At 49.9% G+C, this 23,703-nt stretch overlaps 1 protein-coding gene across 4 annotated transcripts in view; it reads left to right on the forward strand.

Annotated features, from left to right (window-relative positions):
• The first annotated feature begins 1,785 nt into the window (after positions 1 to 1,785).
• NFATC2 (nuclear factor of activated T cells 2) overlaps positions 1,786 to 23,703 on the forward strand; it is a 159,175-nt gene continuing 137,257 nt past the window's right edge. For 2 of the 4 annotated variants that reach the window (XM_061210218.1, XM_061210217.1), the window contains exon 1: positions 17,320 to 17,678. In XM_061210218.1, the coding sequence (XP_061066201.1) occupies positions 17,549 to 17,678 (130 nt within the window). In that variant the 5' untranslated portion in view covers positions 17,320 to 17,548. Of the gene's footprint in view, positions 1,908 to 17,319; positions 17,679 to 23,703 lie in introns of those variants that run through there. The other 2 variants (XM_061210215.1, XM_061210216.1) reach the window with 2 other exon arrangements.

Consider the following 23,703-nt stretch of genomic DNA (forward strand, 5'->3'; position numbering starts at 1 on the left):
GGTCACCCTGTTCTTGCCTCAGATGATGGGATGCAGAGTCCTCAGGGGATGGGGCTTCCTCAGTAGGGTTCCTTGAAAAGAACCTCTTCCATGGCCTTCCAGGCTGCACGTGAGTATCTGCCAAGGAAACCAGCAGGCAAGCCTTCTGCCTTCTCTGTGCCTTGGTTTCTCTTTTGGAAAGTGAGGGAGAAGGCTCCTCTGCTTCTAGGGTGGCTGCAAGGTGTTTGAGGTAAGGTAGCATGGTAGGTGGGCAGATATGGCTGCTCTTTGGGGGAACAGTGTTACTCAAGTTGGAGGCCGCCCTGGCTGAAGCGGGCTTTGAAGTGAGGTGGGTGGGCTGGGGGGCTTTGTGGGACCGCGTCTCCAGCAGGAGTGGTCATGTCTGAGAGCCCAGCGAGGCTCTTGTGGGTCAAGGTGTGGAATACAGAGTGGTCCCCCGGCTGAAGCCAGCTCCTCTCAATGCTTCTTCAAGTTCAAGTCTGTCTGTAAGAAAGTGGGGAGGGGCTGATGAGTCACCAGCCTTGGTGCGACCCACAGTTTTATCAGAGCCCACAACAGCATCTGAAAGGGCCATTTTCAAAGCTGGCTTTATCTGGGGGCCCCCGATTCCCCACCCTGCACGGGGGTGAAGAGGCAAATCCAGGCTACATTCAGAAAAAGCGTTTTGACAGCAGGACCTCCCCACCGACCTTCCGGGGTCTGTGGCCTGTTGACGGGAGACACGCGTGGCATCCCCTGGACCTTCTTCTGGAGGCTGTGCAAAGTTCATGACATCCCTTCCCTTTATTTTCCTGTTTATTCAGAGCATGTGTAAACACATGGGTTGCCTGGTTTCCGCGTCTCTGTGACCATTTCATTATTGCTGGAGCCTCTGAGCATCACTGGAAACCTTGGGTTTTCTAAATGAATCTAAAAATAGACCTCTTTGAAAAAAAAAATCTTGGAGAGTTGACATAAGGCACCGTTATTTATTTCTTTTCCCTCCTCCCCCTCCCCCCGCCTTCTCCCCCGTCCCTCCTCCTCCCCATCAGCCCTGAGCACAAAAAATCTGGGCAGCCAGAGGCCCCGAGGGACTGGGAAGGGCCCCTGGGTCAGTGTCCGGGGGTCTCGACCACCTGGGGTGTTGATTTGAGCCCTGGGCGGCTTTCTCGGAGAGATGCCCGCTTGGAAAACGGGGGGGGGGGAGGTCGGGGGGGTCGGGGGGGCTTGGGAGTCTTGGGCATGATTTATGCGAAGCTGCAGCGTGCTAGGGAGGCGGCGGCTGGAGCAATACTTGCAAACAGCCTCCTGGAGCTCCTGCAAGGCCGACTTGGACACTCCCACGCCCCCACCCCCTTCTCCTCGCCGTCGCCCGCATCGCTCCCTCTCCCTGACTTTTCTCCCGAACAATCAGGGACTTGTGCTGGCGGCCGAGGGAGCCACGGAGCTGGCTGGCCGCGGAGGAGGCGACGTCATGGATTCCTGAGTGTGAAGTTTGCAGGAAAGCCCTTAGTTTTGGAGATGGACGGGATCCAGTGGTTTCCATGGCGCTGGATAAACAGGAGGAAACAGTGAGGGAATCCCGTTATTTTACTGCATTGAAAGCCTATAAACACGGAGCGCGGGGAAGGAAGTCGCGTTCCCTCTCGAGTAAGCCGGAGCGCCGAGCCGCGCCGACTCCGCCGCGCCGGGAGCCGGGAGCCTGGAGGCGGGAGGCGCGCAGCTCCCGGGCCGCTCGCAGGCTCCTCGGCCAGGGCAGCCCTGCGAGCATGCTTTAGAGAGGACGGCGCCCCCTTAGCTCCTGGTCTACCCAAACAGACCCCTGTCACCCCGCGCGCCGAAACCCCATCCCCTCCAGATGCAGAGAGAGGCTGCGTTCAGACTGGGGCACTGCCATCCCCTCCGCATCATGGGGTCTGTGGACCAAGGTAACTGACTCCCCCTCTATTCCGGACGCTTCCTCCTCCCACCTCTCAGCCCTTTCCCTTCTGCTCTCTTCCCCGGGCAGCGCTTTCAGCTCCTGGCTGAGGTCGCGGGGAGGCCCGGGGACTCCGGTTTCCCAGGGCGCACAGGTAGCGTGGCCGGGAGGAGAGGCGCCCTCTCCCTGGCCAAGGAGGGGAGACCGGGGAGCCGACTTCAGACCACTTCCCGCGGGGGCAGCGAAGTGTCCCAAGGCGGGATTCCCCAGGCCAGTGTGTCAAAAGGATTGTCCCCTCCGTGGGACACCGGGAGGGATTCTCGCTACTAACCGCGGGCTGCTTAACTATTTCCGCGCTGGGCTTTTGACAGCGGATGCCGTTCAGCTGTGTTATTATTATCATCATCATTTTATCATCATCATTATTTAGCTTTCTTTTTCTTTTAGGAGAACAGGCCTGGCATTTTACTATTTCGTAAATCTAGTGATGAAGACTTTGCTTTTTAACAGAGCAGCAGATGCTCTGGGACATTTAAACAATTTTCTTTCCCGTTTTTTGATGTGTCTCATGGATACAGTCCTCCAGCTCCCCCTTTAAAGTGCAATGTACCATCAGTTTGTTTTGCGATCCGATTACACTCTATTTTCCGTGTTTCTGTCTCTTTTTCCCTCCTCCTGGAGTTCGTCCTGGAATCATACTACTTGGATATTACGGGAGGGGCTTAACGTATACAAATATGATATGAAAATATCCCATCTGGCTGGGATTGTGGAGGGGTTTAGGCTGTACACTAATGAATCTGACTTTAAAAGTGGAAACCAGGCGATGTGATGTGTTTTTCAGAGGCCAGCCCTGCAAATAGTGGGGGGCACTGCCCGGAGGGCAGGGCTGCAAGAGTTAAATGAAATAAATATGCGTAGGAGGAGTTAGCTTCGTGTCATAAAATCAGAGTTGAATGTAGGTTTTGTGCTCTGCGTGGCTGATTAAAGTTCTGGGGTGGGGGGGAGAAATGACAATTTCAGTAAATAAACCTAAGGGGCTTTTTTTGAAAACCGGAGTGGGACCAAATGCCTCGGGTTAGGTAGATGGTGCGCTTTGCCACAGCGGACCTCAGTGACATATATTTTTAGTTGAGTTGCACTTTTGAAAGCAAGACCCTGCCAGCGCTTTGAACGTTTTAACTGGTACCAGTTTATCCTGTTCTCTGCTAGTGGTTAAGCCTATGACATTATGGCCAAAAAATGTTACTAATATTGCATCACCTGTAAAAGGGATGCTCTGAGACAGGCGACAGATATATTAAGGACGCGAATTGGTTTTTATTGCCGTATATACTGAAACACAGTATTTGATGTTATGATGGTGGGGGTGGGAGGACAGACTAACGCCAAATTTAGGTCAATTCGGAAAGAGAGAGCGAGAGCCGGGAAGAGAAATTGGACGTCTGTTTTACTGTGTGATCTCACACAAGCTTCACATTTTGTTGACGCTGCTACACCTCTGCTCCAGGTTTGTGAACTTGGTCCTCTCTCAAGGTTTTGAAGTGAAGTTTGTGTATTCTGTGCGTGCATGTGCATCGCCTAACCTCCCCAGCCCACGCTCATGTGTGGAGGGATTGTGAGAACGTGCGTGCCAGTTTGTGTGTCCACATGTGGGAGACAGGGCACCGCATTGTTCCCGGCAAACGACGCTTGGCATGCCAGAGCAACTGGGCACACAGAATGCAACTCCAGGCATCAAAGGCAGCTGGAGTGAGAGGCACTTCGACCGTTCCCTGCACTGGGGCCTCCTGAGGGAAACCCAAATGGCCCTTCAAACTCAAACACCACCACGAGCGTAGGGGCAGATCTGAGGGTGCATGCAGTTGGGTGGGGTCATTAAATAGCAAATAGAAATATTTGCATGGTAAGAAAATACTGACCTTGCTGTGCAGTTTTGGGTCAAGGCCCTGGGAAAAACTGAAGATCTGAAAGAGGTGTGTTCAGTTTTATCTGAAGTGGGATGATGGAAAATATTTCAGGAATAAACAAACCCAGGGTGAGCTCTGCTCACTCCCAGACCCGAACTCCCTGCCTTCTGCCTGGGTTAGAATTTCTGCTTAGCTACATTGCAGCTGTGTGATCTTAGGCGAGTGACTTAACCTCTCTGGCCTCAGTTTCCACATCTGTAAAATGGAGCCAATAATAATGTCTCCCTTAACAGAGATTGTGAGAGTCAGTGAGGTAGCGCACGTAAAGCATCTAAAATGCTGCCGTGCTTATAGTCAAGGCTGGATAAACATTAGCTGCAATTCCTGTTGAAAATGCAAAACAGTAACTTGTATTGATATAGAAACTGGATTTCACGGCGAAAATTCTTTGAAGAGATGCAGTACTTTAAACCTCTCATCAAGGGACTTTATAACTTATTGGAGCTTCACAGTGACACAGATTGGGCTAAGATTATGGCTTGTGAAGCCTCCATTTCCTCACCTGCAAAAGGGAATAGTGATGACCTCACAGGGGTGTCATGAGCATCGTATGAAATCATGCATATAAAACACTTACCTCTGGGCTTAACGTGCAGTTAATACACACTGGATGTTATTATTTTCTGACAGTTGAGGACAATGAGAGCCAGCGTCGCCCATGGTCACACAGTAAGTTCGTAGCACAATGCCTGGCACATGGTAAGGGCTCTATTGCCTTCCACAGGGGTGAGAGCAGCCATATTATGAGTATTGACTGGAAGCGGCAGGGCAAAGTGTTTTGCAAGTATCAAGTCTTTTAATTGTCAGGGCCACTGTACACCACAAGTGCTGTGATCAGTGTCTCCTTCGCTGAGGAGTGGAGTGAGGCACAGAGAGGGGCAGTAACTGGCTGAGTGCTACCTAGCAGGGAAGTGGTGGAGACTGTAATTCGAACCCAGGCCCTTGGCCACATGCTCTGCTGTCTCTGGAACTTACTAATGTTATCATAATTTTTTATCACATCATTTGACAGATGAGGAAACTGAGGCAGAGCCTTGTCCTGGGCTTTTTTGCCAACACCGTGTTGTTCCTTGACATATCCTGGAAGAGAAGGAAGTGTGGGAGGATGTGGAGGGTATGAGCATCATTTAGAGATGGGGAAACTGAGGCAGCCACTGATTTGTCCCAAGCGGAGGGTGAGTCAGGGAGAGCTCCTTGCCTTGCCTTGCCTCAGGGAAATGAAAGCACAGTGTTTCCATTTCCACTAGAGGAAGAAAAGTCCCCATATGGCCAGGAGGCTGTAAAGCCAGCTCTACTTTCTGTCCACACAGAACTGAGACCCCGTCCAAGGGCCCCTCCTCCTGGCTGAGCCCCTCCCTGGCTACCCAGATGGCCCCTCCACCAGCAAGGCCTTCCAGGTCTCTCCTTCTCTTCCCAGAACTTCAGGGAGAATCACTTACTTTCCCAGATGCTCCTCTGACTGCCTTTATTAAGACTTTCCTTAGCTGGATTGTAAGCTTCCTGAGGACAGGGCCAGGTCTCCTGTTTCTGTGAATCTCCAGTGGATCCCAGGTAATGTTTCTATACCCAAGACGTCAACAGCTTGAGATCTGAGTGAGAGGTTCAAATCTTGGCTCTGCCACTTGCTGGCTGCATGACCTCGTGCAAGTAACTTCACTCTCCTGTGCCTCAGTTTCCCCACCTATAAAAAAGTGATAGTAATATTGTCTGGAATATTGGTTAATATATTGAACAACTGAGTATCAACCAATCAGCACAGCAGGAGCAGGGTCCCAAGAGACTCCCCTGCTGGGCCAGGCTTTAACCCTTTATTTGCTGAATTGTAGAGAGGGTCTCAAGGCAGCAGGGGCCCTTGAGGGGGGGGGATGACAGCCATCATTTACCAATCTATGGAGAGTTTCAATCTTTTAGTAAACAATATGAACCTCAAAGTACCCACTTAATTACTAAGTGCTGTTATTATTACTGGACAATTCATTAATTCAATATTTATCCCCCCCCCCCCCACAAAAAAATCCAACCTAAAAAAACCAATTACCAAGTGCCTCCCCACATGTATTCTCATTGGCTGGCTCTCACTTACTACACCCATGAGTGATTATTTCATTTCTTAACCTGGAAGAAGCCAGGCAGGTTCCTATTTTTGTTCCTTTGCTAGAACAGGAATTTGAGACTCCGACTGCCCAGACTAGAGAGGAGGCCTCCTCTGGGCTCCCTGGGCCTCCACCCTGGCGCTGCCCCGCCCTGTACTCATCATACTGGTGGTCGTTGTTCATGCCCTGTCTCTGTCTTCCTCCAGACTTGAACTCCGGCAACCAGAAACCACAACTGTCTTATTCACCCTTGTGGCCCCAGTGCCTGGAACAGTGCCTGATACTTAGTAGGTGCTCAGTACTTTTTTTGTTCAGTGGATGGAGGAATGAATGAATGAGGCACAGTAGGGGTGATATGACCTGTTAAGGCCACAGAATTAAGACTTAAACTCTGGGGACTTCCCTGGCGGTCCAGTGGTTAAGGCTTTGCCTTCCAGCGCAGGGGGTGTGGGTTCGATCCCTGGTCGGGGAGTTAAGATCCCACGTGCCAAAAAACCAAAAAACATAAAACAGAAGCAATATTGTAACAAATTCAATAAAGACTTTAAAAATGGTCCACATGAAAAAAAAATTATAAAAAAAAAGACAAACTCTGAAGCACTGTGCCATCTTTCTGGCTCACTCGCTTCTGCCTCCTTTTGACAATGACAGTGGTTTTGACTTCCATGTTTTCCCACCAAGGGCTGGTGACCTAGGCGGGCTTCGTGCTGGGTCACCTACCAGGCACACGCTCTCATGTTCTCTGGAATGAGTCAGCCCCGAACAACAAAAAGAGCAGCCAACACTTATTGAGTGCCACCTGTGTGCCAGGCCCCATCCCCAGAGCTTCCCACGGGCCGCCTCATTGGTTCTCAGCCAGCCAGTGATTACCCCATCTTGCACAGGGAGGGGTAGCCACCGCCCCAGGGTCACGTCGCTAATTGCAAAGCTTGGAACCAATCGCACTCCACCATGTTGATCCCTGTTAGGCTGAATAATCATAGCCAGAAGGGGGTCTGTTTTCGCTATCAGACACGTACTGTAGGGCCAAGCACTTTACAGATATGATCTCAGTGGATTCTCACAAAATAACCTGAGAGGTTGGTATGGAATATGATCCTCCCATTTCAAGAGGAGGAGACCAAGACAGGGCGTGGTCAAGGCATTTAGAAGACAGAGCTGATGCCAAAAGCTCAGCATTTAAGGGCCGCATGGGCCTATCTCTCCTGCTTCCTGCAGCAGGATCACCCAGCCAGACGGTGAGCTGGAGAGAGGGGCTGCAGCCCCTCCAGGAGCCCGCCCTCCACAGAATTTGCAGTGGGAGTTCCTCCTGCTTTCCACCTTGCCTTTCTGGGCCACTCGGGAGCTCCTGGCGGCCCCCATCCCTTCCCTTTCCGGTTGGGACCTGCCAACAGAGACTCATTTCCTCAAAGCCTCTCTCAGTGGCCAAAGCCCCGCCGGGTGCTTCTTTGGCCCGACGCTCCAGCGCTCCCATTTCCGGTGCTGTCAGAGCCAGTCCGTGCCAGCCCGCTTACTCCTTGGCACGGTCCACTTCTTCCCTCTGCCTCAGCTGTGCCAGTCTTTCCGCCTGGGGTCCCTGCTCCCTTTTCTCACATCTTTCTTCAAGGCCCACCTCATTCCCATCTCCTCTTAGAAGCCCCCTTGACCATTGAATTCATTTTCATCGTTTTGAGCATCTACTATGCGCCAGTAACCCTCCAAGATGCCGGGGATAAAGTGAACAAGACTGCTGGTGTCTACCTTCACCAGGCAAACATCAAGGGAACAAACCAGGAATATCCAAGATAGTGTGGAGTGGTGTTAAGTGCCAGAGACCAAAATAGGGGAACAGGGCTGCGAATGACTCAGTATATACGGGTGTGTAGTGCGTGGGTGTATGAGTTTCCTGTGGCTGCCATCACAAATTACCACAAACTGGGTGGCTTAAAACAACAGAGATCTACTCTCTCATAGTTTCAGAGACAAAACGTGTGAAATCAAGGTGTCAGCGGGCCATGTTCTCTCTGAAGGCTCTAGGGCAGGATCCTTCTGTGTCTCTTTTAGCTCCTCGTGGCCCTTGGTGGCCCTCGGTGGCCCTTGGCGTTCCTTGGCTTGTAGCTGCATCCCTCTACTCTCCGCCTTTGTCTTCACATGGCCTTCTTCCTGTGTGTACGTGTGTTCTGTCCTCTTCTTGTAAGGACACTAGTCATTGGATTAGAGCCGTTAGCCCTAAGGACTTCATCTGAACTTGATCATCTCTGCAAAGACCCTCTTGCCAAATAAGATCACAGTCACAAGTACCTGAGGTTAGGGCTTGAACGTATTTTGGGAGAGGGAAATCGTTCAACACACAATAGTAGGGATTGCTAGTTCACGCTGGATGGTCCCCTCCTCTCTAAAGAGATATCTTATTCATTGACCTCTGAATGGTGAGGGATCTGCCTGTACGGGATCTGGGGAACAAGCATCCCAGGCAGAAGGAACAGAGTCCAGAGGCCTTGAGGAGAGACATGTGCTTGGGGTAGTCAATGAACAGCAAGACCGGTGTGGCAGGAACAGAAAGGGGGAGAGGGGAAGTGTGATAGGAGACAGATCAAGGAAGCAAGCCAGAGCAGGACCCAGCTGTGAGCTGTTTGAAGTTCATTCTCATGGTAATGGGGATGGGGAGGCTTTGGGGAAATTTGAAGCAGCAGAGGGTGTAAGCTCATTAACCTTTTCCTAGGATCATACTGACCTTTAAGTGGAGAATGTCCTTTAGCCAGGTAAGAGTGGATGCTTAGGATACAGGTGGGAGGCTCTGGTGGCTACAGGTGGTGGCCTGGGCAGGAGATGACAGGGGCTGGGACCAGTGTGGGGAGGAGGAAGTGGGGAGGAGTTGGTACTTCCATGTCTGTAGAGCGTTCTCCTTTTCGGTTCTCAAACTGTGTTCCCTTGTGCCCCGGGGTTCTGCAGGGATGGTCCCTGTCTTTGGCACCTGAGGGTAGATGCTATTAATTTTGTGAATGATACGAACTGCTTCCAATGGGTCTTCCTCTTGGCCCAGCCTGGATTCCCCACACCAGCTCCTCTTTCCCTTTCTGCTATCACTGGGAGTTATAAGACTTTTCGCAGCGTTTCATCTTGGTCCAAAAATGTCCCTTAGTGCATCCACCCTTAGCTAATAACCCAGAAACAGTGTGACTCAGTAATGAGTATCAGACTGGTGTGGGACAAAACCACTTCCGTGGTGGCATGTGTGACTTCAAAAGTAACATCACAACCTACTCCATGCCTTAGTTTCTTTAACTGAACAGCGAGGGTGATAGTAATCTTTACACATGGCGGGTGCTTCGAGGTTTGGAGATCATGCTCTCAGTGTATATAAAGTGGTCAGTTCCTGTTAGCTGCCATTTACACTATTATTTTATTGTTTTAAATTCAAGTTGTTACTTTCCTTCAGCCTACTAACCTTCAAGTGTCCTTCCTGATTGGGATAAATCCATTTCCTACCAAATCTTTGGGGTCTTTTCTGGATGACCTAGTTCAATCACTCAACCAATGAGTTCAGAGGGGTTTGTGGAGGACCTGCTATTGCAAGACACTGGCTAGGTGGTGTGGAGAATATCCAAGATATATAAGAAGCTCTCATTTGCATTTGAAAGTCAGATAAAGATTTTTTTTTTTTCAAAGTCGGATAAAGAGAAATTGTGTGTGAAGCCATTTACATGCAAAGGAACTAAAAGTTTCCATGAAGTCTAGTGACTGTGCTGATAGAGGAATTTAAGAGAGAGAGGGCAAGAGCCGATGCCATGTGCTCTCTGGGGGGGGGGTGGGAGGGTGGGAGATGCTCTGGGTGTGATTGTGCTGGAGGGAGGCTGGTGGAGGGTGGCCTGGAGATCCCCGAAGTCAGCTTGCTTGTCTGCGTCACTCCCTGACTTCAAAGATTATGAAATCGACACAGATGTTCGAGTCTGCAAGACCAGGGCAGGAGAGAGGATGGAGATGAGCGTCACGATACTGGGGGTGCGGTCATCTAGGAAGACAGCCTGGGTGACAGAAGGGTGATGGCGGAGAGAGGGAAAGGGCGGATGGTTGAGAAATAGTTGTGGGGCTGGGCAAAGACTAACCAATGCTCCATCCCCTAACTAATCCACCCTCTGCTGCCTGCCATTAAGGCTCTGATGCAGTAGAAGATGAAGCTCCCCTGGCAGAGGGATGGTGGCACCTCCTGTTTAATAAAAGGCAAGGACGTAGTTTAAGGGCTAGGTGAGTGTTCTGATCGTGCTCTCCTGTTAAATATCAGTTCCATGAGGCAGAGGGGAACGTGCTACGAGGCAAGGAATGAAGAGGACAAACAAAGCCAGGACAAAGTAGGTGAGCAGGGCCTAGGGAGAAGGAGTCAAGAGCCTGGAGACCAAGGTCTCGAGGTCACATGCTCACGGGACGGACAGGGGCAGCTGGGTGGGGCAGTGGTGACCTGAGAGCAATAGGGTTGATTGTCTGAAGGAGGCAGCCTCTGCTCAGCTCCAGATGACGGATCCACCTGGGGATACAGACCCTGCGTATTGTGGCCTGATCTTCCCATTTTTGGGGAGACACTGGACACTTGGATTTTTAAATGAAACCTCTCAATTAAAAAACTGTTAGCTCAGGGCTTCCCTGGTGGCGCAGTGGTTGAGAATCTGCCTGCCAATGCAGGGGACACGGGTTCGATCCCTGGTCTGGGAAGATCCCACATGCCGCGGAGCAACTGGACCCGTGAGCCACAATTACTGAGCCTGCGCGTCTGGAGCCCGTGCTCCGCAACAAGAGAGGCCGCAATAGTGAGAGGCCCGCGCACCGCGATGAAGGGTGGCCCCCACTTGCCACAACTAGAGAGAAAGCCCTCGCAAAGAAGCGAAGACCCAACACAGCCATAAATAAATAAATAAATAAATAAATAAAATTAAATAAAAAACTGTTAGTTCAGATTAAAAAAAAATATATTACGGTCAAGGCCAAACATACTATGCCTGCAGGATGGGTTTGGCCAAGCTACTGCAGACCTGTGACCACCGCTGCTGTCTGATGTGGCATCTTTTTACAGTTCACACCTTGATTTGGGTTCTGGCTTTTAGTAGATCCCTGCTTTCCTAGAGCTTTTACCCTCAGTGCCTTCCCCGGGGGGCCGCCAATTTCAACAAACTGCCTTCAGCTACAATTGCCTCCTGGAAATTAGTTATCTCACAGCAGAGAAGTCCTGTTCAGGTTTTAAAAGATGATGTCGATCATAGATTGGAGTGAAAGTCAACTTTGAAACTGTCTTGTTGTTCCCCCAATTCATAAGGAGCTCATTCCTGGAAAATGGCTTTGTGGGGAGGCAACGTGGAAGGGGGCGCTGAAAAACTCAAGTGATCAAAATGAATAATATTTTCATGTAGTATTTTAGAAATCAAAATTGATGCAAAAAATCCAAGATGAACCAAAAATAGAAATAAAAATTTTAAATAAAGACGGGACCAGTATTACTCATCTTCCCTTTGCTTCAGGGTCCAGTACGACTCTGCACAGCACTATTACTGATTCTGTCTTTATTCGAAATGTAATGATTTCCTCACCGTGGATTTTTTTTGCGTTAATTTTGATTTTTAAAAAACATTTCATGAAAACATAATATATTCGATTATTGAGGTTTTTGGTGCCCTCTTAAATTTTGCCTCACTCACCTCACTCTGGTTCCAGCCCTGGTGGAGTCAAATGCATCCATCTATAAATTAAAATATTAGTAACTAGGGTGGTAATCCCAGGATGTGCTTAAATTGAGGGGAGATCGCGTTTTGGAATCTGGTAAAGAAAATTCCTACTTTTCGGATTAAACACGTTTCAGTGCCTACTTATAGTCAGGCTTTTATTGCGATGGGGGTTGTCAGGATGTGGGGTTCGGAATGAGTAGAAGATGAACATATGAATAAAACATGCTGCAGAGATAAGGGCTATGAGGAACATAAAGCAGGATCAAGGGACAGAGGAGGCCAGGGGATGCTATTTTTATGGGGATGGTCATGGAAGCTGACATTTGAGCTGAGGAATGAACAAAGCAAGGAAGTGACAAATATCAGTGGGAATAGTAGGTGCAAAGGCCCTGGGGTGGGGTCGTGCTTGGCATTTTCAAGGACCATCAGGGTGGCAGAAGGGAGTCAGAAAAGGGAAAATGGCAGGAGATAATACCTAAAGGGAGCTGGGGCAGGGGTGGTTTATCTAGGACCTTGTAGGCCAAGGTGCTTGTGTTTAATTCTCAACTTAATGGGAAGCCATGGGAGGTTTATCGGATGTATATATATATATATTTTTTTTAATTAATTAATTAATTATTTATTTATGGCTGTGTTGGGTCTTCGTTTCTGTGCGAGGGCTTTCTCTAGTTGCGGCAAGCGGGGGCCACTCTTCATCGCGGTGCGCGGGCCTCTCACTATCGCGGCCTCTCTTGTTGTGGAGCACAGGCTCCAGACGCGCAGGCTCAGTAGTTGTGGCTCAAGGGCCTAGTTGCCCGGCGGCATGTGGGATCTTCCCAGACCAGGGCTCGAACCCGTGTCCCCTGCATTGGCAGGCAGATTCTCAACCACTGCGCCACCAGGGAAGCCCCGGATGTATATTTTGAAAGGATCCCTTTCGCTGCTCCATGTAAGGGCCAATGTGGAAGGGAGGAGGGAGGAGGGAGACCAGGGAGGAGGCTATCATACTCGTCCGGGTGAGAGATGGTGGGGGGCTAGGATTGCTGGGGTGGGAGGAAGAACAGTGAAGTCGGTGAAAAACGCTGGGATTTGGGTTACGTTTTGAGGGTTTTTGATTTGCCGAGGGTTTGCATGTGGGTGTGAGCAGACGCGAGGAATAAAGGACTTACTCCTTGGTTTTCGGTGGGGGAATGGGATGAATGGGAGGGTGATATTTGAGCTGGGCACAGTGGGAGAGGAGCGGTTTCAGAGGATAATAGGGTTGGTTTGGACACGTGTATTTTGAGGGGCCTGTTGGATGCCCAGATGGAGATGCTGGGTGGACAGTGGGATATGTGAGCCCAGATTTCAGGGGAGGGGTCCAGGCTGAGGCTAAAAATGAGCTTTATACCAGAAGGGGGAAAGGAGGGCAGAGCTCTGCGTGGGGGGGGGGGGTCCTTCCAGGGCCAACTTGAAGGGGTCTCAGGACTCCGAGCCACCTGAGGTGGGGTGGGAGGGCCCCAGAGGGTGGTACACCTCAGGTATTTGTATTCACGTGCAATCAGATTATGCTGCCTTCTAAGAGGTAGCCTGGAAGAGGAAAAGAGATAACTCAAGGATGAGAGTATGCATATCTTTCATGTGCTTCCACTGTTTTCTATCTCAACTGCCCTCACCATAGTTCATGCCCCATTTTCTCTTGCCTGGATGACTGTATGAACCTCCTAATTGGTCTTCCTGCTTCAATACTCGCCCCCTGCAGTTTCTTCTCCACGCAGAACCCAGAGCAACTGCTTAAAACCCCAAATATGATCTTGTCATGTATGTGCCTAATACACTTGAGTCATTCCTCGTTGGTCTGAGGTCCAAAATTCTCCACACGGGCCCTCAGGCCCCACTCACCCCCCAGCCTTACCTCACACCATCTTCTTTTCCGTTCCTGAGCACCTGCCACTCCGGTCTTTTTTCAGTTCTTCCAATATGTCCTACTTCCTCCTGCCTCAGGACCTTTGCACATACTTTCCCATCTGGATGTTAGTTCTTCCCCTCACTATTCTCTGGCTAACTTCTACTCAACCTTCTGTTCTCAGCTTCAATATCACCTCCCCAGGGAAGCCTTCCCTGAATTCCCTGTCAACATCAGGTTTCCTTGATATAAGCTCTGTGGCATCTTCTTCTTTCCTTTCATGGCACTTACCTCAGTTTGTAATTGTACACTAGAGTAAATGCTTTTGAATGGAGCTGAATTCCTGGGCCAGGGTCAGACGTGTGCTAGGAGTTTCAAACTCTCAGTGGCCTCACAAGCTTCCCATTGCACTTTTATTGGGGAACCCGGAGAAAAACTAAAAGGCTAGGGCCTCCGCGAGGAGGCCAGTGGCAGGGCAGAGGGAAGGTTGACAGAGCTGCACTGTCAAGGCCTCCATCCCACCCCCCACCTTCCTGCTGTGGCCTCTGAATGCATAAAGGTCATGTATTCTGCCCCTAGCCCTTGCTTCGAACAGCACAAATTATTTATTTTGGAAATGAAAATATGCCTTCCCCCACACCCAAGCCGCACCCTTCAAAGTGGCCTTTAGAGAAGAAAACCCTCTCACTTCCCACTGCTCTAGCAGAAACTTTGTTATGGGTCAGGGCCTAGTTTGAACCCCTTCCCTTAAAGAACTCTGATTTGGTGCAGATCCTAGAAACTTTAAAAATATATCCACTGTTCAGAGGAACAACTTAGACAATTAGAGTATTATTTAGAATGTCCTGAACCATTCTCATAAGGCTGAAGTTTTTGTAGCAGTTGTAAAGTGATTTTTACCTTTATTATCTCATCCTATTATTGGGTATCGCAAGAGGATATCAGTTGGGGGTAAGAATTTAGATTCTTGCCCAAACAGTTGGGTGGCCAGAGGAAGCCTCAGGGAGGAGGGCCCTTAAAGAGAAATATAAGGATCTTGTATATACAAGGACAAACTCTTTTATCCATCCATCCATCCATCCATCCATCTACTCTCCATCCATCCATCCATCTACTCTCCATCCATCCATCCATCCATCCATCCATTTATCCATCCATCCATCCATTCATCCATTTATCCATTTATCCATCCATCCATCATCCATCCATCCACTCATCTATCCATTCATTTATCCATCTGCATATCCACACATCCATTGTACATAAAGCTGTGAATGAGGCACTCATGACCCCTGCCCTAATGGGTCTCATAGGCTAGTGGAGATAAAATTCTCCAATTGGCCAAGCCTGGATCATTTGTTCACTTCTTTGCCAGGGGAGTATGGGACAGCTGGGTTGATAATTTTACCAAGATTGTATCAAGAGTAGTTTCCCAAAGGAATACACTGGGGTGTTGTTATCAGAAGAAGTGGGGAATGATGCCAGGGAGGCAAAATCAATAGATGTCCACTAGATTAGAGGCATTTAATCATCATGGATGGAGGGATGAAAAGGGACACTTGAGGATGACACCAGCCTTTCTCCTTTTCTATATCACAAGGACTGGTTGGTTCCTTTGTTTATCCCTGACCAAGTTTCAGGGTTTGGATTTTGAGTCCTGTCATAGGGACCCAAGAGCATCCATCTCCTTCTAGATACTTGGCTATAAGTGTCACAGCCTGGGTCACCTCCTCGACCTAAATTTATCAGCCACCCCTAAGATGCTTGTTGGATACACCCAGTATACGTATGCTTATGCTTAGGAAACAAAGAAGAGGATTTGTTTATGCTCTGACAACCAGAAAGTGCTTCCCAAGACTCTGAAAGTTCATAAATCTTGAGCCAGGCCCAGGACCCTGGAATGGAGTTTGTGTCTAAACTAGTGATTCTCACCTCGGGCCACACATTGGAAGCATCTGGGGAGCTTTTACACAGTACTGATGCCTGGGCCTCAAACATTCTGATTATAACTGGCCCCTCCTGGGGCCCAGCCATCTGAAGTGTTTTAACAGCTCTCCAGGTGAGTCTAATGTGTAGCTTGGGTTAAGAGCCACTGGTCTAAGTGCAATTTGGAAAGCCCTATTCATTGCTGTGTCTCTTTGCTAACAGGATAGAAACATGATGAGGGTAGAGACCATGTCCTCCTGATGGCTGCATCCCCAAGATCTGTAGTGGTGCCAGGTACCTAGCAGGTGCCCAGTAAAGATTTGTGGAATGAATGATGATTGATAGCTTCACACAAACCCCTTAACGGAGCAGAGATGGCTCCCCCTGAAGAGTGCATCTTCTCTACACTTCTGGCACGTGGGGAAGGGTTAGAGTCAGTCCCCATCTGAGATCAAGCTGTGGTTCTCAGGGACTCCTTGAACCTCTCCCACCTACTTTTCTGATCCAGCGATTCTCAACACTCGCTGCCCTTTAGATTCATCTGAGGTCATTAAAAAAAAAAAAAAAAAAACAGCTTTGGGTGTTCCAGTTCAGTGGGTTTGGATTGAAACGTGGAAACAGGCATTTTTTTTTTAAAGTGTCTCAGGTGATGCTAACGTGCCATAAGGGTTGAGGCCACTGCTGTCATCTCACCGTTTTTACCTCCGTGAGTCTGTTTTCTGACTTTAGCTAACTTGGTCCGAGACCCCTGGAAGTGTTTCATGGGGGTGGTAGTAGGTTCTTATGTACTGTTCCCCAAATGTACCTGTTCATAACATTCACCTTGGGTGCATGCTTAAAAATACACAGCCCTGAGCCTTTACTCCAGACTTCGGGTTTCAGAAGCTCCAGTGAGGGGCCTGGGAATCTGTGTTTTTTACGAGCATCCAGGCGTACTTGTCACCTGCCAACCTCTCCACCTGCACTGCCCTCCTTCCTGGTCTCCCACACGAGAACCCCTTCTGGCTCTTACTTTCTTTTGGTTCCCACCGCCGGAACACTCTTCCCCCAGATCTTCCCATCAGTCTGGTTCAACCAAATGCTACCTTCCCAGAGAGGCCCTACCTGACCACCGAAGTGACCAAAGCCTCCTCAACCCCCAGCCTTTACCCTATATCTCTGGTGAGTTCTCTCCTGACACCCTACGGGGATGATCTTTGCTCCCCTGTTTATCTCCTTCATGACTCTTCCCCCACCAGAAACTGAGCCCCAGCAGTGTCTGGTTCATGCTGGGTCCCCGGCACCTGGCCCATGTCAGGTGGCCAAGAGGTATAGATGTAAAGGTGGGACTTGCGCTCTGAGGGTATCTCTGATTCTTTCCCAGGTCCTGGGACTTGAGTTCAGGGGCACGCAGGTGACTGATGTAGGTGAAAATCATGCCGCAGCTGTGGGCAGAGAGGCACCTGGTGACACGAGTCTGCAAGAGAAGGGCGTGGGTGCACTCCCTCCCCCCATCCCCCCCCCCCGCCCCCTTAGATTAGAAAAGAGGAAAAAGGTTGGGATCAGCCGGTCCTAGAGGGCAAACGACAAGAGGCTTTCTCATCCGGATCCTGGGTCCGGCAGGGGCGCAGAGCTCACCGCGGGGAGGGTAGGAGCAGCGGCCGCACCAGAGCGCCTGGCGGTGGCCCCGGCGGGTTGCTACGCGCGGTGCCCGGGTAGTGCGGCCAGGGCCAGGGGGCGGCCTCCTTCCTCCTGGGCCCGCCCGCCACTCCTCCCCTCCCTTCCCCCTCCCTCCCCGGGTCCCTGGGTGGCGGCCCCGCCCCCGCCGACCCGACCGCGCTGTCCCCGCCTCCCCTCTCCCCTCCCCGGGCTGCAACAGGTGCCTCCCGGAGCAGGAAGCCCGCGCCGCCGCCGCCGCCGCTCAGCTCCCGCGGGAGCGTCCAGGACTCGCTGCGCCAGGCGCGCCGTCCCCGGACCCGGCGTGCGTTCCCACGAGGGCAGTGACCCCGCCGCTCCACCCGCCTCTCCGCCCCGCTTCCTGCCTCCTTCGCCACCCCCGACGAGGGCCCAGGAGACAGCCGAGCCTGCCCTCGCCCCCCGCCCGCCGCCCTTCCGCCGCTCTGCGCGCCATGGACGCCCAGGAGCCGCAGCCCGACCCCGACGGCGGGGACGCCCCGGGCCACGAGCCTGGAGGCAGCCCCCAAGACGAGTTCGACTTCTCCATCCTCTTTGATTATGACTATTTGAATCCTATCGAAGGTCGGTGGAGGCTCGCCCCGGCCTGGCCTCCGAGCCCGGGCTGGGGCTTGGGCCTGGGCAGTGGACACAGGGCCCCCTTTTGCCCCACGTGTCACACTTACTGGGGGGCCTGGAGCGGGGGGGTGCCTCTCCCCCCGGCTGAGAGGGAGGGCGCGAGGCGTCAGGGACTGCAGCCGCCTTTAGGGGGCGCTAGGCTCACTGCCGGGTAGGGCGTCGGTTTCCAGTTACTTCTCCCTGATTGTCACTGATAGCAAAGCAAAAGGTGGCAGGGGTCTCAGCTGGCCTCGTGCCTGCTGCTGGTCGTCAGAGGGCAGCGGAAGCTACTGGTTTGCCTTTGGAGGGAGGAGATGAGGAAGCCAAAGAATGGAGTTCGTGGGAAGGGGCTGGTGCAAACAGAGGGCAGGTGAAGCGGATCCTCCCACCTCCGCGCACCACCGCGTGCGAGCCCGTCGTTGGGGACTTTGTGTTGACACTAAGGAAGAGGTTGTCTGTATCTAATGCTGGAGGGTGGTTTGACTTCATCTTAGGCGGCTGGCCCATTTCCTCCCTCGGGTCTGCCGCTGTGTTTGCACATCACCCCGCATGGCTCAGTGTGAGCTTTATTAAGGGGTCCCCCACCCCGCGGTCATCATGGCTGTGGGCGGTTCGGGGGAGCCGACCTGTGGATTCAGGAAGATGCAGGCTGTTCCTGCCTCAGCGACCTGTCGGTCGGTGCCTTCAAGTGCGCTCTGCGCTGGGGACCGGGGATTTCCCCAGGCTGGGCCGTCATTTCACGTGTTTAACAGGAGACTTGCTCAGAAGGAGAAGGTCGCACACCCAACCTCACTGTATTTTTCTGGTTAGCAGGTTGTCTTGGAAAAAAAAAAAACCCAACCAGGCTTCCTGATTTTGACAGCCTAGCCCAGCCAATGCTTATTGAAGCCTCTGGGGCAGGCCTGGTGGTAACTTCCAGATGCACTTGGGCTTGGCTGCATTAGGGAAAGCAGGAAGGGGTTGTGCTGGCTGCTGTGTGTAGGAGGCCTTTTCCGGACTCTCCAGGGCTTGCTGTTTCCCAGAGATGCTGGGTTAGGCACAGAAGTTTTAACTTTCCTTCCACAGCGTCTTCAGGTGAAGCTCCTTAGGTGAGGGGCTTGCTTTGACTTCGGAGATGCCCTTCACTCGGATACCAAGTGAAGATGGTAATTCGTAATTATTCTCTATTTCGGCTGGAGGTGGAAATAATTATCCAGCCAAAGAGACCAGTCTTCTTGAGTTGCAATCCGGAGGCCATCCTTTGCTTTGAAAAGATACAGTTAAGAATCTGCAAACGATCCCTCTAGCATCAGTGGTCTTGCTGTTTGTTAAGATTAAACTCATATTTTGCAGGGAACTAATACTTACACCCCTCCCAGATTCACAATCAACGAATTTTTTTTTTCCTGCAGTGGGGGGAGATTTCCGGGGAAATAGTTTCCAGGCCAAATCCGATGGGAGGTGCTTTTTATAGTTTTTCTTGGCAAGGGGTGCTTGGTGGCTGCCAGATGGGTGTCTAAATGACCACAGTGAAGGCCCCAGAATCTGTTTCTTAAAGATAAACTTTATTTTTTGGAACAGTTTTAGATGTACAGAGAAGTTGTAAAGATAGTACAGCGAGTTCTCATATACCCAGCACCGCACCAAGCTCCCTGTATGATGAACATCTTACATTATAGATACATTTGTTATAATTAATGAGCCAATATTATGATACAGTATTATGAACCTAAGTCCATACTTTATTCACATTCAGACTGTCGTTTGTTTTTGTTTTTTTTTAATGAGCTTGACAGTTTTGAGGAGTACTGATCAAGTACATTGTAGAATGTCCCTTCAATGGGCTCTTATGTTTTTCTTATGGTTAGACAGGGCTATGGGTTTTGGGGGAGGGAGACCACAGAGGTAAAGTGACCATTTCCATCACATCATATCAAGGGTACCTACTATCAACATGATTTGTCACTATTGATGATGGCCTTGATCACCTGGCTGAGGTAGCCTTTGGCAGGTTCCTCCACTGTAAGGTTACTCCTTTCCGAACTGTGCTCTTTGGAAAGAGGTCACTATGTGCAGCCCCACTTAAGGAGCGAGGCATTATGCTCTGAAATCTGTAAAATAATGACCCCTTGCTGGGAAGTCGGCAGCACAGAAACATCATGGCTCAGGAAGAGAAGGGATGTCGTGAGCCTTGAGAGGCTAAAGCGAGCTGTACCAGATGTGGGTCTGGCTCACCCAGATGTTAATAGCAGTCCCCTCTCTCTTCTTGCACATGATGGACCTCCCCAAGTGCCAACACTAGCCCTTATCTTGCTATTGGGCTTTGTCCCAGGTGACAATATGTTGGTGATGCACATGAGGTGTTCTCCTTAACTCTGGGCATGGGCTTGGCAAAAAACCAAGGAGGGAAGAGGACTGCTCATGGGACAGATGTTGTCAGAAATTGGTGTCGGCACTTAGGGAATTTGGGGGAAGCCGGGTGCTCATTTTATGGAGCTTGAACATGTGGCAGATGTTTATTAGCTCATGTAGTACCCCTCTAACCCTAGCAGGTAGGCACTGTTGTCACCCTCGTTTTACAGAGGAGGATGCAAAGGCACAGAGAGGTGAAGGAATTTTCCCAAGAAAGCAGGGCTGGTAAATGGCAGAGCTGAAATATGAACCTGGCGGTCCTGCTCCAGAGCCTGTTTTCTGTTCCTCATTCCCTCTCTTGATGAGAGACACATGTAAAGCAGTTTGTTAGGGGCCTGGTACCATGCAAGACTGGAATTTAAAACATTTACCAGCAGAGTGATCTTGGAAAAGTCATTTAACCTCTCTGGACCTCTGTCTGCTCAGCTGTCACATGACTGAAATGATAGTACTCACCTCATAGTGTTGTTTGCCTTGAATGGCTTAACCCATTTAAATCAGTTAACACAGAGTGTGATTTCTTACTAGCTTTTTATTAAAGCCTTGATTTTGTTAATAGAGGTGTTCAGTAATGTGAGTCATTATTCATTTACTCATCCATCTAACTATTGAGCACCTATGGTGTTAGATCCTGGGGATATAATAGGAAATGAGACTCAGTCCCTGCCCTCAATGAGTTAGAGCCTCTAATTGTTTTCTCTCGTCTAATTGCATTGACTAGTACCTCCAGTAGCATCTACATGGTAGTGGAAAGTAGGCATCTTTGCTTTGTTCCTGACCCCAGCAGGAGTGCCTTCAGTGTTGGCTTTGGAATCGAGGCATATGTATTTAATTACGTTAAGGAAGTATTCGTCCATTTCTATTTTCATGAGACTTTTGATTAAGAATGGGAGTTGAGTTATGCCGTAGACGTTTTAGCATCTATGGAAAAATATGATTTTATTCTTCTAAGATCACTTGTATTAATAGATTTCCTAATGTTGAAATGTTCCTGGTATCAACCCCACTTGCTCACTGTGTATTATTTTCTTATGGTGATGGGGCCGGCATCTACTGGATAATATTTTGTTCAAGATTTCTTTTAGCAGTATGTATGAGTGATATTTGTCTGTAATGTCCTTTTTGGTATGCTGTTAGGTTTAAATTTCTTTCCTTCTCTATGTTCAGGAACAGCATGTGTATTATTGGGACTATCCAGTTTCTACAGTTGTGATAGAATTCCTCTGTGAAGCCATCTAGATCTGGTGCCTTTTCATGGGGGTGGTTCTGCGATAGCTTTCTTGATTGTGTCTATGGGAACTGGTCTGTTTACGTTTTCTATTTCTCCTGGAGTCAATTTTGGTAAACTTTATCTTTCTAAGAAATTATTTATTTCACCTATCTGGATTTTCAGATTTATTTGCCTAGAGGCATTCAAAGTAAACGCTTACTTTTTTCTACTGAGGGAGAGAGCTAAGTACGTAGTAATATTGATAGAAAGAATGGGGACAGGGCTATGGCAGTCCTGACCAGTGCTAAGTGCTACTGAGCCCACCTTGGAGGGGAGACGTGTGCTGGCTGTTAGCAGACAGATCAGAAGTTTAATTTCTGTGTGTGTGCTTGTGAATTCAATGCATTCTTACTTCTCCCAACTTGTAGTACACTGGGAGAGACGGGTTGGTCCTGGGAATACCCGGTCACCCCCAGAGGTGCCAGATCTCCTCCGGGCTGTGTTGGGACTGACATGTCAGGAGTGCTTGCTTCTAGTCTACCTCAGTGAGTCTGGGGTGTCCCTCCTCCGATTCCTGGTAAGCCGATGCACGTGGTGTTAACTTTGACCTTTCAGAAAGGAAAATGGACTCCTGGTCATTGCTTGTAAAGTTTATTCTGGTGATCCTTAAACCTTTCGGGTCACAGCCCTTTGAAAGGCTGATAAAAGCCACAGATCCCATACGCTGTAGGAGCACGCTGCACATGTGCACACTCTCCTGCACTGCCCCCCCCCCCCCACAAATCCCCACCCCAACCGGCATCCCCTCTGCCCCCAGCGCACCTTTTATACCATTTCCAAGTAGAGTCACAGGCCCTGCTGGAGCCCTAACGTCCCCTGCACTTCGACTCAGGGCCACCTGCTCTCAACCCATTCACAGGGCACAATTTAAACCTCATTCTTTCAGCAAACACTCACTGAATGCTGGTTTTGTGCCAGGCCCTGTAGGGGTACAGAGACGAATGAGATGTGGTCCTGCCCTTGCCTGGCCCCCAGGCCAATGTGGGACACAGCCTGGTAAACAAATTGGGACAAATGAGGTGCTGGGATATAGTATCATGGGTTTTTTTTGGTGCTTACTAAAAATAGAGCTCTACCCTAAGCAAGCAGTTTGCTAAACACATGTGACATTCAGAGACGTTGCCGTCTGTGTCGAGTTAAGGACAGGCCTTAATAAGCCTGCTTTGTACAAATAGTGTCTCCAGGTGCAGCTGGAAAGGTGAAATGAGGGCTGAATTGAGCCGCGGCCTTGTCAAGGGAGTCAAAAGAACTAGGGAGAAAGTTGCCTTAATCACGCTTTACTATTGCACACATGCCATCCCAGCTTCCAAATTAAAGGCCTTCTGTTCTTAAGGTGGCCTTAGCTTTTGATCGGGAGTAGAGGTTCTTAAAATCTTAAAGCTGTGTTATTTGAGTTGGTTCCCAAGGCTTTTTAGTCCTGTACGGTGATGGGGTTGAATAAATTTGAAAAATGCAGCATTGGTGGCCAGTGGTCCTCAATCCTGGCTACACGCTAGACTGTTCCAGCCGTACCCAGGACTGGTGAAGTCAGACTCCTTGGGGGTCAGTTAACTTTTGCTGAGAGTCATTGAGTGGTACATGGCAGGGCAGGCCTTGAACCCAGGCAGTTAGGATCCTAGGTCTCTGCCCTCAGCACTACAGCTCATCCAGTATCTGAGTCCAGCTTTCCTGGGTCCCCTGTATGCCAGCATGGGGTGCATTCACCTCGTATATTTTGATATTTATATACTTATCAATTGTATGTTCACTGCTGTCCTAATGGGATTATACTCATAAAACATGCAACAAAAATCAAAGTGGGAAAGGACAGAATATAAACGGAAGTTCTGCTGTTCCTGTATTTCTTTCTACATCCCAGTGGATTGTCGTGCATGCCTCCTGGGGTACATGTTCCCCCCAACTCCAGGGGCCATTGGCTCAGCAAGTCAGAGCACCAGATCTGAAATCAGGAAATCCTGGCTTGAAATTCTGACTTAGCTGTCTCCTACCTGCGTGACCTTGGCCAAGCAAAAGTACCTGGCATTAGCAAGCATGCAATAAATCGTTGCCAAATAAATGGATGAAAAGTTGCATAATTCCTTAGTAGTGGTATGCCTCAGGGCAGGTGATTTTGATCCTCTGCGCTTGTGTTTTCTCATCTGTGAAATGGGGGTGGTGATGGCAGGTTCCCACGAGGCAGTGTGATTAAGCGCGGGCAGCAGGGCTGTGTGAGTGTCAGGTGGCAGTGGTGGTGGGGTCTGAGATGTCTTCTGGCTCTCCTGACTCCTTGACAGCATTAGTTCCTTGGAGGAGAGAGTCTTTGCCTTGGCCTTTGATGAATCCTGAGTCTTA

This window comes from Eubalaena glacialis, chromosome 13 (genome assembly GCF_028564815.1).
Source record: "Eubalaena glacialis isolate mEubGla1 chromosome 13, mEubGla1.1.hap2.+ XY, whole genome shotgun sequence".
Classification (NCBI taxonomy): domain Eukaryota; kingdom Metazoa; phylum Chordata; class Mammalia; order Artiodactyla; family Balaenidae; genus Eubalaena; species Eubalaena glacialis.